The 14,590-nt window shown below is 45.1% G+C and overlaps 1 protein-coding gene across 3 annotated transcripts in view; it reads right to left on the bottom strand.

Moving 5' to 3' along the window:
• mle (dosage compensation regulator mle) overlaps positions 1–14,590 on the bottom strand; it is a 126,787-nt gene that overhangs the window by 45,631 nt on the left and 66,566 nt on the right. For all 3 annotated transcript variants that reach the window (XM_050196377.3, XM_050196378.3, XM_050196379.3), the window contains 2 exons: positions 6,880–6,953; positions 2,793–2,945 (listed from right to left, as the gene is read on the bottom strand). In XM_050196377.3, coding sequence (XP_050052334.1) covers positions 2,793–2,945; positions 6,880–6,953 — 227 coding nt within the window. The remainder of the gene's footprint in view (positions 1–2,792; positions 2,946–6,879; positions 6,954–14,590) is intronic.

The following is a 14,590-nucleotide window of genomic DNA, read 5'->3' as shown; positions in this document are numbered from 1 at the left end:
GCTGCAGCTCATCGGGCTGTCAGTATTCGATTGGCACCAAAATCCATGTGTTTGGGGCAGTCATTTGATACCGGGAGATTACTACCCTAACAGAGAGTTTTAGCTTGTCCAGTATTTGGGTAAATGCAAGCGCAAGTGGACTGGGCGTTTTACCGGATGAGTGAAGGCACAAGCGTGAACGGCCTGCATGGTGCAGCCACCTGGTGGCACAGAGCTAAACCACACAAGCACCGAGCTAATATAGCAGTAACCAACCATATTCTACTTTGCTGCTGATTTGCAGCAGGAGCATAATCATGAACACATCTTTTAAAATGTTTTACACTTGGTTACAGTGATATTAGCTGTGTTTGGTTAGTTAAGCTCTGCGTCACCAGGTAGCTGTGCCATGCAACCCACTCACATTTACATTAAAGCCCCTTCATCAAAGAGGTAATAATATAGAGGAGCTTTAGTTTATGCCTCCACCCAACCATTAAAACACTCAGCTCGCCTGCGGTTACCTGAATACCGGATATGTTCAACGCTGCCACAGAACACTGAGAACGCACGCTTCTTGATTAGCTTTCGCTGGAGATCGACAGCCAGGCAGCTAGCGAAGAGGTTAGAAAGGCTTTGCGCACTGGCTCTAAAACAACCGGAACTAGACACCACGACGTCACATGATGACGCAGAGCCAGTGATGGTGGAGCTTAGCCCCAATCACTCGGCGAACGAGTTGGAGAAAAAGCATGGCAAAGGAGGAGGGTAACTTGTAATCGTCCATAGCTCTCTTAATATGAGACACTTCACTTAAATTGTGGCACGAACATTTTATTGTAGCTGTACCCTACGCAACTACATTTGTCAAAACCGTTTCAGGGACACTTTAAAGCCTTAGCCGTTTCATTGTTTTGACAATTTCTATGCCCAAACTGCTTATTTTTTTTACAATTTGATATTGAATATTTTTCTTCCAAAAAGCAAGTTTTCAATTTTGAAAAAAATTTTCAAGCACATACTAAGTCAAATTAGCATAGTAAAGTTTATTATTGCTCATGACAAATAAGGCCACCTACCTGCTGGCAATCAGCAATAAAAAACAGAGCAAGAGCGCAGTCTGGAAAGTTTTATCATTCTGACAACGTCTTACCGCGGACACCCAGAAACGGAAATCGAGAAGTCTTCATGGGGATGTCATCCGTGTCAATGCGCCGCCAATGATGCGCACTGGCAATAGTGTCTTCTGAGCGGTCTTCCTCATCTGATGAATTGCTAATTTCGAAGCTATCGCTTTCACTTCCAGAAACGAAGTAGACTTTGGTGTCTGAATCATTATAATCCAAATAGCTAGATGACGGCGAAAGGCTTCTTTTCCGTGACGACAAACCAGCAAGACATGTGTCGCCTCCACCGCATGCCATTTTTTTAAACGAGAGTTGCCCCCCAAAGAAATGCGAAATGGCAGTTGAAAAGAGGAGAAATTACCTGCCAAGTGCTGCCATCAGCGAAGCGACACACCAACTAGCCCGCAAACGAGCGGACGAGCTATACTCGTCCAAAACGGTTTTGGGACAGTTCGGCAAAAAGGAGCTATGCTCGTCCGAAACAGTTAAGGGGTTAACAGCATACCACAAACAGTGCACAAATTCAGTCCAGAGCATGCACTGGCAAACCGGCTGTTCAAGATTACTTGTTTTTCATAGTCATCCGAGTGCTACATGGGTATTAAACGTACGAGACAAACAGCACTGCAATTAAGACCGGCCACTTGTGCAGTAGAAGTGTTACAAAATACAGTGGAACCCCATTGATACATTCCTCGCTGTTGTGTTTTCCTGGCTGCTGTGTCGTGTTTTCATGTTCCTGACCATTGACTATGTATTATGTTCCCATATGATACAGAGCCATTTTGTAATGTTCCCGCATCTTATGTTGCATTTGAAAGTGGCCGCCACGTAAATATGATGATGCAGAAAGAAATTGGCTCTTGCATGCTGCAACAAGCGACGAATTTGTTGCAACAAGCTACTAATCCATTGCAACAAGCGACAAAAATAAAGTTGCACAAGCCAAGCGCTGCACAAATATTGGGAGTTGCATTGCACAAACAATGGGATGTACAGAGCAGTCGGCGAAGCATCAGAAAAAGTGCGCATAGATAAAAAACTACTGGGAACCATGCACACTAGGCTACTTCTATGAAGTACAGGGCTACATTTACTTTGGGGCCTGCAAGGGTCTTATTTGCATTTCACAATTGCCGGTTCTCTTTTGTCAGCTTTGGCACAGTGGAACCGAGTTATGCGGTGAAGCTAACACAAAATACTATGGTAGGGGCCACTGTCACGGAACACTGTATGGGTTCCTTATTTACCCATGCACGCAAGTGCAGTTTCTGGTCACAGTACGAGAACTGAGACATCTAATAACTGCACTGGCAGCCACTCGCACTGTTTCTGACGTTGTGCTGTGGCAATTTGTACCCTTTCTCACGATTATGTCTTCCGGGCTGGTAATTTTTTTTTTCCACCATCCCTTTAAATATGTATTAACGGGTTTCTACTGCAGTAGCATCCGTACAAAATAGTATCAGTTTGCTTTTATTCATGACAACAATAAAAGCAAATTTAGTGAATCTGCAAAACTAATTATATCAATAAAATAAGGCAGTGTGCTTCTACTAAAATATACAACAAACTACTACCGCCACCAAAATAAACCATAGTAGCAAGGAAAGATCGTACAGCAATCAACAGTTTCCCTTTTGACTGAAAGGCTCGCTACTCCATTAAGCATTCTATTAAACATACTTTTCATAACGTGCCCTGCTGCAGAGGTGGAAGCAGAAGCCTGGTCGAACCCGTCCTGCTCGGCCTCGACGTTGCTCCAGGTTTGTTTTAGAAGCAAACACTGTGGCATAGTTGGTCATGTTATTGTGCGACGTGAACAGTTTCATCTTGGCCCTGAGCATATAAAATACAAAGCAGGTAAAAATTAACAGATGTAAATATATCATGTCATACGTACCCCCAAATAAGGGAAAATCTATGCACAAAGAACTTGAGATGAAAAGCAATATGGCTGCAACATCACGTGGCACTTAAACTAAACAGCAACCACCACAGATCTGCAATCAGTGGGTCTAGAAGATCCAAAAGGCAAACTTTGCTTAAAGGAACACCAAAGTATTTTAATATTCCACTTTTATAAATTCTCTTGGGCTGGTATGTCTAGAAACAAGGTACCATATATACTCATGTATAATCCGCCCCCCATCTTTAGCCTGTAGCCCCCCCCCCCCCCACTTTTCGGATGCAAAAATTTGAAGAAAAAAAAAACTCTCCAAAAACACGCCTAGTCCCAAAAAGTGCTACAAGGTGACGCCAGTTAGTTTTTACCACTCGCCGCATACCATTATCATCATTGCCACGTGTCAACCTAACAGACCAAGTGAAGGCTCAACTGGCCGACTGCCGAACGGACTTGGCTGTTGTTAGGAATGGCCTGCACAGGTGCCGACATGCAAAGTTTTCCCAGCCAGCTGCAGCAGCGGGATTGGCATTTTTTAGGAACCGACCGTCAGTCTCCAGCCGAACGGCGCCACTAGGTCTACTGTGGAGACTTGCTTTGAAAGGACGACAAGGCGTCATTCCGCAGCCTCTTGGCGTCACGATGTCTGCTGCGGCGACTGACTGTGTGAGGAGGACAATACGCCGAGTCAGCAACTCTTAGTCGCCGGATTACCGGGACGAGGTCAGCGAAGCAGGCTTTGTTAGTGAACTTGCCATCACTGACCTAGTCTGTTGGGAGCGGGAGAGCTCCTGAGGGAATGTATTTGGCGGCACCGTCCCATGCGCTTTTCAAGACGCAAGACAATGGAGAACCACGGCGGCCACTCTGCGGCGGTTAGCTCGGGGATTAAGAGGCGCCTCCTTAGGGCAAGACCCAGTTCTGCGAAGACCGTCTCGCCTCGGTGGAGGCAGTGAAACCTGTGCGGAAGTGTGTGTGTAAGCCCTCCCCCTCAAAGGCGGCTCGGCTACGATGACTCTGGTTGAACGTTTGCTCTCACCTAGGGATCTAGGGAGGACAGAGTGTATTTAAGGAGCTGTTGCGCGGCTCCCCAGTGGGCTTTTCTCTCGCAGTCATGCTAGACTGATGAACTGCAACGTCCTTATGTAGATACTGTAAATAAACTCATATTCTTCGTTTTCGATGAGAACAAGTCTCTCACTTCAACAACAATGAGTTGGACGACGGCATGGGCCAGCTGCCATCTAATTCATGCCCGACTCCAAACTTTACATTGCGATTCCTGGTGGCTTGACAAGCGTGCTGCAACTGCTCGATTTTTGCATAAACCAGCCATTCAAGACTGAATGTTGGCGGTGCTACGCCGAGTGGATGGCTGCGGGCAGCCACGAAACAACTCCGACAGGGCAACTGAAGTGAGCGTCTCTGCAGCAAGTGTGCGGTTGGATTCTGGACGCGCGGCATTCCACGTCAGTGGACACAGAGCTTTAGACACACGGGGATATGAAACGCCACGGACAGCAGAGAGGATGACGAGCTTCGGGAGCGCACCGTTGAGGCGAGCTCATCAGACAGTGGCGAGTGCCGATGAGCTGAGCTCGTCCAAGAGTGATTCGTTTGAAAGCGGCGATAAATAGTGAAATAAAATGTTCATATCTGTCACCAGTTTTTTAATTATCTGACACAGTAGTCACAGTGGCATTACACTGTGTTAATAAGTCTGATTTCTGCATATAACGCACCTGCGAAAATTTTATGAAAAAAAATTTAGCTTATACATGAGTATATACGGTACCAGCAAAACATTGGCGGCAACTCTGCTGAAGCCAGTGGCAACACCAGGTCAGGCCTTGTGCTATCTGCTCTGAAGTTATATAAACAAAAATTTTACTGTATATTAAGGGGTGGGACAGCTGCAACAGCTTTTGGAGCAGATTTTGGAACAGAAAAATCTTGGTTTTGGAGCAGAGTATTCTGAAGCAGGTTAATAGGGGAAATTACATTTCTGGAGCTGCTTATCTGAAATTTGGAGCTACCTACTAGAAGAATACTCCAGCACAGAGGTAAGTCAACGCAATTTTAACTCTAGCCCTTCCGTTTTGCATTACTTCCTGCCGTCATAGATCCCCTTCAGAAGGAACAGAAGACTGGTGTGCTCCACGGTCTAGTGTTCACTAGATACAGTGCAATCCCGATATATCATGGTGGAAATAAAGATTTGATCTGACTTGATTTGATTTGATCTATCTATCATAGTTCAATCTAATGGAAACGCAGACAGAATTTGGGGCCTGTCATGGCGCCATACATATAAATTGGGAAAAGCTCTCGATGTTCAGACACAGAGTGTAAAGCAGTATATGGCCAACGCCTCACCCATTACATAGACTATTGTGGAAAGTTTGACAAACTGCTACCCTGAATGCCGAAACTATGGTGTCGGCGTCCCGACTACAGAGCTGACACCACCATTGCTGGCTGGCTCATGCATGATGAAACAACTAGAAGGGATACTCAGTTTTACAATGCTGCACACTCACACATGAATTATGTTGCTGCCCTGTAAAAGCAGTTGAAAGATTCAATGTTCTACAGCAGTTTTTTGCAGATTTTCCTAACAAATTTCATATGCTGCACCATCTGTACATGTGAAAGAACTAACTAGAAGTACATGTTGCGTGAACTTTCCGTGACCCTCGAAGTTTTAGAATCTTTGACAGATGGCAAATCCCGCCGAACATGACAATGAAATGGCTCGGATGGCTCCTGTTCTTTACCGTTGGTGCCAGCTACGCACAAAGCAGTTATCTATTGCATGACTGGCCTTACGATAGCCCACCTGCCGTAAAGTTGGGATAGCCCTTCTCTACTTTGGGGAAAAACTGGAAAGCAAAACATTCTATGCAATAAATAAAAGACTGCCACAAAACGAAGGTCCAATAGTAAACAGAACTACCTCATTGGTAATCAATAGAACAGAACGTTACGAATTCATTAGTTCAAGAGGGAAAAAAAAAGCGCTTGATTCTATTCAACAGCAATTCTACTGATAAAAAACATATTTTCCAGAGCTTTATATACTCGAACTGAGCAGGAATCAGTGCTGGCATATTAACTTGGGGTTTCCTATAATAAGAATAGATCGTACTATATATCTTGATTTCTATATGCCCAAGCTACTGATAGCTTACTACATTGTTACACAATACTAGGAGACTCCAGAGCATGTGCAGCACCGTACTTTCTAGCCCAAAGTTTGTAAGCATTAATTTTGTGAAACATTTTCTAATATTGATATTAGATTCCAAATCTACTATTTTGTATTCGCACAGCCCAAGAAAAAACCCTTGTGCACGCAGTTTGCACAATATACAAGTAAATGAGTACTTATATTAAATATATACAATTCTTAAGTGTCTTTTTTTATCCATTTTATTATTCGGACATCCTGATTTCATGAAGTACCAACAAGCTTTTACTGTCAGTGTCCTATCAGTCTCATGTAAGCTTTCAAAGGTCACTTGGCCTCTGAAAGCCTGTAGAATTAAATGGGCTTTTGCATAGGCTTTGGCGTTACACTGGGCGCAAAATCTCCTAAGGCAGATTTTGGCAGATGCACAGATATGGCACACTTCATGTGCCAAGTGCCTTGGTCAGTATTGGATTGACAGAAGTTTCTTTGGCTCATGCCATGTGCCATTGGCAACAGGTTCTAGCCAACCCGGAAAGCATCTCGAGTGATGCAACATGTGTGAACGTCAGAACTCCCCTGCTGACCAGGTCATTTGAAACCACCAGTCGCACGTGTCTTCAGCACAATTTTATGTGGCACAGGCTATACACAAGGCATACTTTTGGCAAACTTACTTGCACGAGTCTATGACGAACACTACATCATTAATGGTAATACTTGTCTCAGCAATGTTTGTCGAAAGAATCACCTGCAAAATAAAAAATCACATGTAACATTAGAAAACAATGCATAAGCATGCAATGTTTATGATAGCACATCTGCCAATGTTGCACCCTTGTCTGTCATCATCTAGCCCCCAGAACAAAAACGATGTGGCCACTAGGCTACTCCACATAGTATCAGTAAAAAATTCATGCTTTCTAGTTGTGCTTCTGAATTGTTTTCCCAACAAATCTTTGGCAGTTTCATACAGTAAAACCTCGATAATTCAATCTCAGTTTACTAAAAAATTCAGCCAATTCGTAGAATTTGTGCATCCCGTATTTTGCAGTGCGAATTGTACCGCATAACTTGAAGAACCTGCAGATAATCCATCCAGACAATTTGGATGGATTATCTTCATACTGCGACACATTGGAGACTTCGCAGATCTCAGAGGCAGTGTCAGAAATATGGCAGACATGACAAGTTTTCGGCTCCTGCAATTGCTTCTACCTAGTAATAATGTTAACTGCTTCTGGCGCTTGCAATACATTAATGCATGGCCTTAGTGATTGAATACAAGACAGACGTTGCAGGAGCAATTCCGCGATTTGTGCGCTAATAATGCATACAGCTGTGCAAAGTGCCTATGTTATGTAGCAGTGAACGTTCATTTTATGTGTTTCCACTCACTGCAAAGAGCATCATCATAATTTGCTTTTCCATTTCTGGTTTCTTCCATGTAAGTACCAGCTGTGTCGCATGTGTCAAGTTTTTTCCACTGCAGGTGCGTTGTGTGCATACAATTTATGACCACATGAAAAATCTCGGCCACGTGCACGTTTCCGCTAGTGTACAAAGATGGCGACAGGAGCGATAAACTAGGTCGGCTAGGCTTCACCGACTACTTAAACAGAGAAGCAGACATACAGCTGTCCTATACTGTGGAAAACGAAGTCACTGACAGAATGTCAGTAGGCGATAGCCGGGACAATAATGAGCCCACTCATGTGCCCGCTTTAGCAACGGTTATTGAATCCCTAAATGTCCGCAGCTTTGTTCAGTGTAGCGGTGGTGACCGAGATCCTGCACATAATTAGAGGGCTAGAGATCATGGGCGGTATTCTCCAGCAATCACTTTCGGAGATAGCTTCAACTTTCCCGAAACTCTTGAGGCGGAAGCATCTGAGCATATGACCGACAGCATTTCTGCTGCTGTGCCAAGCTCATTATCTTTGCATAGTGCTAAGAGCACAGTCATCCGTATACTTCGGTATGTCCAGCACCAATCCTTGCAAAAGTGAAACAATCTCTGAAATTGATGGCCTAAGAATACTGCCCCATGACCCTTGGTGCACTGAACTACCTTGTCAAGCAATTCTACATGTAGTCCTTCGAAAAACGTAACGGGCTTCTATGCTAGTACAGTCACCATGTGGTTTGTTGGACGGAAAAATTTCCAATGTGCTGTTCAGACATATTTGTAGCAGCGCCACTTGACTGATGGCAAGTGCTTATATGTATGACGACAGAGGTTAGATGTATAATAACAACCAAATTTCGGATGCTTCACATTTGTTTTTTCGGACACCGCCTGCATGGTGATGACATACAAACTGAGCCACCATGACAAGCAAAAACTGCTGTCCTTGTTTTTATTGGTTGTCAGCATCTCCAAAATACCAAAACTAAGAAAAAGATACTACTGCTCTAGCCTAGTCAATCTAGCAGCTGCCTGCCACATCCAAACTACAGGACAAGTCAAGGAGCTGGTTGCAAGCCTGCATTTGTGTGCTCGCCATAAGCATCCTGAAAACTAAACATTTTGACAGAATTACCAGTCTGGTTGGAATCATTAACTATTCAGGAGCATCTCCAACCAAATACTAGTAGATTTATTAAAACTTAAGCTTTGGAGCAGACTTGGCTCCTTCCTCAAGGATTGATAACGGATGGTGCACCTTTTTAAATTTCCTTCATAATGGGGGAGGGAAGTGGACGGAGAGTTTCACTAGGGATGGTAACTTTCTTGTGTCCTTGACAAACAGGGAAAAAAGAGAGGCCAAAAAGAGGTGCGTGGATCGAGTGTAAAAGCCCGTCTCTAGCACCATTATATAACCGATACTGTGTGGGATCCCATTTTCCATTTTGTTATAAAAGGAGGATGCTCTATTGAAATAAAGCATGAAGAAGCAAATTTTTTGTTTACTGTAGAACCTCATTGATACGATCCCACCTCCTATGATTTCAACAGTTGTGATTGAAAACACGAACGACCCAATACATTCCCGGATGACAACCTTTCGGCACCAACGTTCAATATATCACCGAACTGCGATCGCATGATACATTTTCCTGCCGCTATATCCCGTGTGAACAAAAAAAGGCATGAGGCACACGCGATAGAGAGAAGTAGGTGCCAGCAACAGCAGCTTCCCCGCAGTACTTGCCCACCCATGTCACATGAAAATGCCACCACGCACTTGGTTTCCCGTTTTGGTACCAACAAATCACCTGACAGGTTGTCACACATAGTCATTCACAGCTATCGCTGCCAGCCCCATTGCGATAAGCATCTTCACCCATTTGTTTCACACCACGTGTGATGTAGTAAGTGTACTGCATGCTTTTAATCGGTGATACTTCAGAGTTACTGACTTCTGATCGTACGGTTTCCTGGCTAGTAAGTTTTTTTGTTGCATACCTTTTCCAAAACTTATGAATCATGGTTCTACTGTACTTCATATATCAAAGTTTAACTGTAAATCCATAAGAATGTAAAGCAAATTAACAAAGGTGCTGTCTTATAAATAAGTTTACTCCAAAAGATGCACTTTAATGGGGCCCATAACCACTTTTAATGAAATCAAGAAATGCATTTAAAGTTAAAATACGCTATTTCAGAAATACTTTGCCACAAAAAGTACTTCAATGCGTTCAGCAGAAGCAGAGTTATTGGTAATCAAGCACCCCGTCGTGGTGCTTGCGCTCTTTCAATGACTTGCATTACGAAGGCGACGGCAGAGCAAGGCATGCCCATAACGCTCCACCTAGTGAATGTCACCGTGGCACACAGTTAAAACTTGATTTTGGATTTTCACGTAGGCACCACTACTTCCAATTTTGGCCCTTGCGATGCACCAAACGTGGTTGTCCTCAGCGAGCCGCAGTGCACTAAGCCAGTGGACTTGTCCCAGCACCCCACGGCAATCGCGATATCTACGCTACGTAGCAGACCGCATCTACATGCAAGTGAGTGTGTATGCACAGCATTTGCTTTGTGCATGACAGGGCTTGAGTGCATGCTCGCGCTCATATGTTCCAGTGTGGTCATGCTACGTGGTGCGGGCCGGCTTTGCCTTGCACCAGCTTGACCGACGAATAGTGGCCACATCCGAATGGCACATTTTGAAGCGCTATCAAAAGCTCAATACAAAGTAACCAGGTGCGGCCAGGTGCGAGTGCATGCAGTGTGCATGTGGTCTGACCTAAGTTTCACGTGGTTCAAGGCAAGTTGAGATTTCTTTAACTAGTGGAAATTAGCAAGACCTGACATGTACGACACTAATAATAGGCAGGGTGGCCAAAGTTTAATTCCTACGCGGGTGACCACGGCTGAGAGTGCGAAGACAGTAGTCTTCTTCTGGAAGTATGCAATTCTTATTCCTACACAGGTGGCCACAGCCGAAAGTGCGAAGACGGTAGTCTTCTTCTGGAAGTATGTAATTTTTATTGAAATTCGAAAGCAGATTTTCACTTACTTCTGCCTGCTTATTAAACTGGTTCAATAAATATACACATTAACAGTGGGAAGACGCGCACTAATCCAAACACCCTTCTTGATTGACGTAAGCTGTTAGCCAATAGCAGCTGTTTATGTAAATTTGCTATATTGCAAAATAAAGTAGCCCGAAAAAAGCGAGGAGAAAAAGGTGATTTCGCATTCTGCTTGCAAGCTCTACACACCGCGCACGGCTGCAAATTTTGGCTGAAACGTACATTGCAGCTTACGCTATCCGCGGACTGTGTTTTTTCACAAAGCCCAAGGGGCGGTTCAAGACCCCTTTAACAGCAAATTGCAACTATGTGACCACTTTTGTTGCAGAGCAGCGTAACTGCAAGCTTGCCATTTCACTTTTTTCTTGTGGTTTTCTTTTGTAATTTTTTAACCCTCAATCGATAGAATTTGACTTCTCAAAGCAAAAAAAAAAAAAAAATTTCATTCAAATCAGTTCAGCAGTTGCATGACATGCGCATTTATGCATTTGTGTATTTAATACGGAGGGACACGGCTAAAGCTTAAAACACTTTTCTATCTAATCATAAGATGGCCTGTTAAGGTCACTGACATAATCAGCCTTGCATGCACGGACTGCAACTGCATTAGAAGCCTGGGGCCACATGCATGACACTTGAGCAGGTTGTTTATTCCTCCACAAGCAACGGCACATCATTTGTGTTCTTGGAACTGCACTGCTCTTCACGACGGCGAGTACAGGGGACTCGCACATCCACTACAGTGCCCAGGATATATGGACACTTTATAGACAAGCGCATGTAACGAGAGGCTAAGCAGCCGCCTCACAGCGCACATGTCGCTCAGCAGTATATCGACACATGCTCCTGGGCTAACACAAGCACAAGTACTGCCAAGGGTCGCAGCACTCCCGTCGCAGTGTGGGAGATAAACAGTTTACGCGGTCGAGCAGGCACACATATCTAACGAGAGACCTGGCAGAAGAGCCTAGTCACAATTACAATTCTGCAGCACCTTCGGGGTTGGTGGCTCACGGGGCAATTTATGTGTTCACAGAGCAAGCCATTACACCAGGCCAACCACATACCGAGGTGTGTGAACTTCGAGCAAGAGAGCCAGTGGCGTTCGTATTCAGCAGCGTGTTCTTAAAACTGGACTAAAGTAGGGGGCAGTCAAAGTGTGGATTGTTGATGGTCCCGCCTAATTTGAAAGACATGTCATGTACAGTAAAACCTTGCTATTACGTATCCGCTTAATAAGTAATTCCAGTTTAAATATAGTCACGATGAATCCCCCCCCTCCCTGTTGCTATTGAACCTGATGTATTGGCTGACTACTTAAGCTGCAGTTGCTTAATGCATGCCAAAAGGTTAGTGTACGTTATTTACTTCATTTTTCGACGCATAAGAACGTGCAAACCATTGTGCACGGACACCATAAATAGACAGTTTTAGTTTAGTGTACGCTATACACTATAGTATAGCGTACGCTAAGCAGCGCACATTTGTTACTGTTTTACTTGACCTGCGAGATGTTCGGATCTCAGAGGCCATATGCCGTCGTGGCTATCTCCTGACTGGAGCGATAAGTGGCGTTGACATCTCGAATGTTTCTTTCATTAGGCTTCAACTCATTCGAAACGAGAAGCAATCTCGAAAACTGTGCAAGGTTATCCACAATACTCTGTCGTCAAAGTGGCCTGAGACTAAGCGAAAGCCGTTTACACAGTCATTTGCTATGAACGAAGTGAATATTACAAAAGCAACGCCAAATTCAATTCGAAGTGGACAGCAGGGACCGCCGCCATGTTTTCCACAAACTACGCAAACCACGCAAAGACGCTAACACTAAATCTGAGAAATAGCGTGTGTACTATACGCTATAGGTCATTTAGCATTCTGCGCATGCGCAGTAACGACCCGCTATATTATAGAGTATGCCATGGTACAGCATACGCTAAGCTAAAACTGTCTAATATAGTCGCCGACTGATAAATCGGACACCGATTATCCGGACATCCTCGGTATTTCGGACAGCTTTGCGGCATTGCCAATGGCTTCATAGAGTTAATGTGTAAAGACGACCGATATAACGGACCGCCACCAGCTCTACATTCGGTTATCCGGACACCGTCCGTGGCGGTAGCATACGCCAACTCTGCCACCATTATCTCCTCCGGCAACCTCAAAGAGACATCAAGTATGGCCTCAGAGATTACACGCTAGACGGTAATCCCTAGTGCCTTGCCTTGGTCGCAGTACTGTGCCTCAGAAATTTAACTGCAAATGCCAATCTTGGAAGCTTTGTCTTAATCGTGAGGTCGCATTAACATTGTGATCATCCCGTCCATTCCGGCACCACCCCGCATGGCCCGCTCTTGTTTGTTGAATTTGCCTTCCAGACAGTAGGTTTATTCGATTCAGCCAAGTTTCTCTGTACTTTCTGCACCTATTAACAGTGCACTGCACCTAGGCCTTCGATTCCCTGAGGTGCAGCGGTGCACCCTGCACCCCCGTGCTCAACTGAACGGGGTGAAAGGCAATGTGGCACCATGGTGCCGTGAACCCTTGAACCTTGCAGTGAGTGGATGCAGCCCAACACACCATAGGGCCATTCAATTCGCCTGCACCACTATGAACCAGTTCACGATGGTTCACGAGAAGTTCAGAAATTGTGCAGCTCAATTTCTGCAGTGCAGGCACAGCACGACACTCAAAACAAATGCCCAAGTGCAGACACGGAACAGGCGTTTTGTCCGACTAAAGTGCACGAAGAGGTCCTGAACTACAGGTATGATCGGCTTGTGAGGCGTAAATACATACGACACTTGCGTAAACACATCAGATGTGTGCAAGCGGAGTTTTAACCCTTTCGCTGTCACGGACGTACCAGTATGTCATCGCGCTTTCCCACCACGGTGTCACTGACGTACCGGTACGTTCTCTATCGTGCGTTCAAAATTTCGCGCCTGAGCGCAAAGCTGGCGCTCCTGAATTGGCCATGCCATCGGTTGACTCTTTCTACAAGTTCGTATATTCTCCCCGACCTGTGTTAACCCATGTATTGAAGAGTACGGTGCGACTGCCACTCCCCACTTTCTCTTTGCTGAGTGGCGCGGTGGCTCCGCGTTCGCTGGATCATTCGTCGCGCGCATGTTGTTATGGGTTCAAGGGTTGTTCTGCCATCTCCGCTGGTTTGAAGGTTTTTATTTTTCTTCTGTTGGTGTGTCTGCTACGCCGCGTCAAGTTCAGGCGCACGTGCCATTGCCTCTCCGAAAAGTGTGACTCGTTTGCTGCTTTCGCTCTCTCGCCAAACCCTCGCTTCCGACTTGCAGCAGTAAACGTAAAGCCCTTCGAACTTTGTTTAGCCTTTTTCCATCTCCCTCTGTCTTCTTGATCACGCAACGTCTCATTTCTCTCCGTTGTGCGGGCGACTGAAAGCGCATCCTCCCAGCGCGCGGTTACTTTCGGATGGCTGAGCGCGCGGGACATTCGTCTGCTCCTTGGTGCGGTGGCTCAATTCCGATTTAGAATACGAGCCGAGCTCGGATTCGGACTCGGACAGAGTCGCATGCGAGGAAGAGGGTTCTGCATCGTCAGATTCGGATGTTGAACGGATTTTATAGTCAGGCTGATCATGATGATGATGTTTACTAACAGCAGCTGCAGAACACTGAAATGTGCATATAGCATTGACTACGTTATTTGTGTACCAATCATAATCAAAAATAAATTGCTATGTTCATTCCCTGTTATGCTCGTTCCCTGAAACCAAGCCGACACTGGGGGTGCGTCACGGCCAGAAAGGTCCGACAGCGAAAGGGTTAAAGGCGCTCACGCCCGTGTGCTGCATTGCACCTGTACACCTGCACCAAGTTGGCACTGACAGTGGAGTGGGTGCAGCAAAATCATGATCCAGCCCTGCAC

This window comes from Dermacentor andersoni, chromosome 1, assembly GCF_023375885.2.
Source record: "Dermacentor andersoni chromosome 1, qqDerAnde1_hic_scaffold, whole genome shotgun sequence".
In the NCBI taxonomy this organism is placed as follows: domain Eukaryota; kingdom Metazoa; phylum Arthropoda; class Arachnida; order Ixodida; family Ixodidae; genus Dermacentor; species Dermacentor andersoni.
This window is presented reverse-complemented; position numbering and strand designations above follow the sequence as displayed.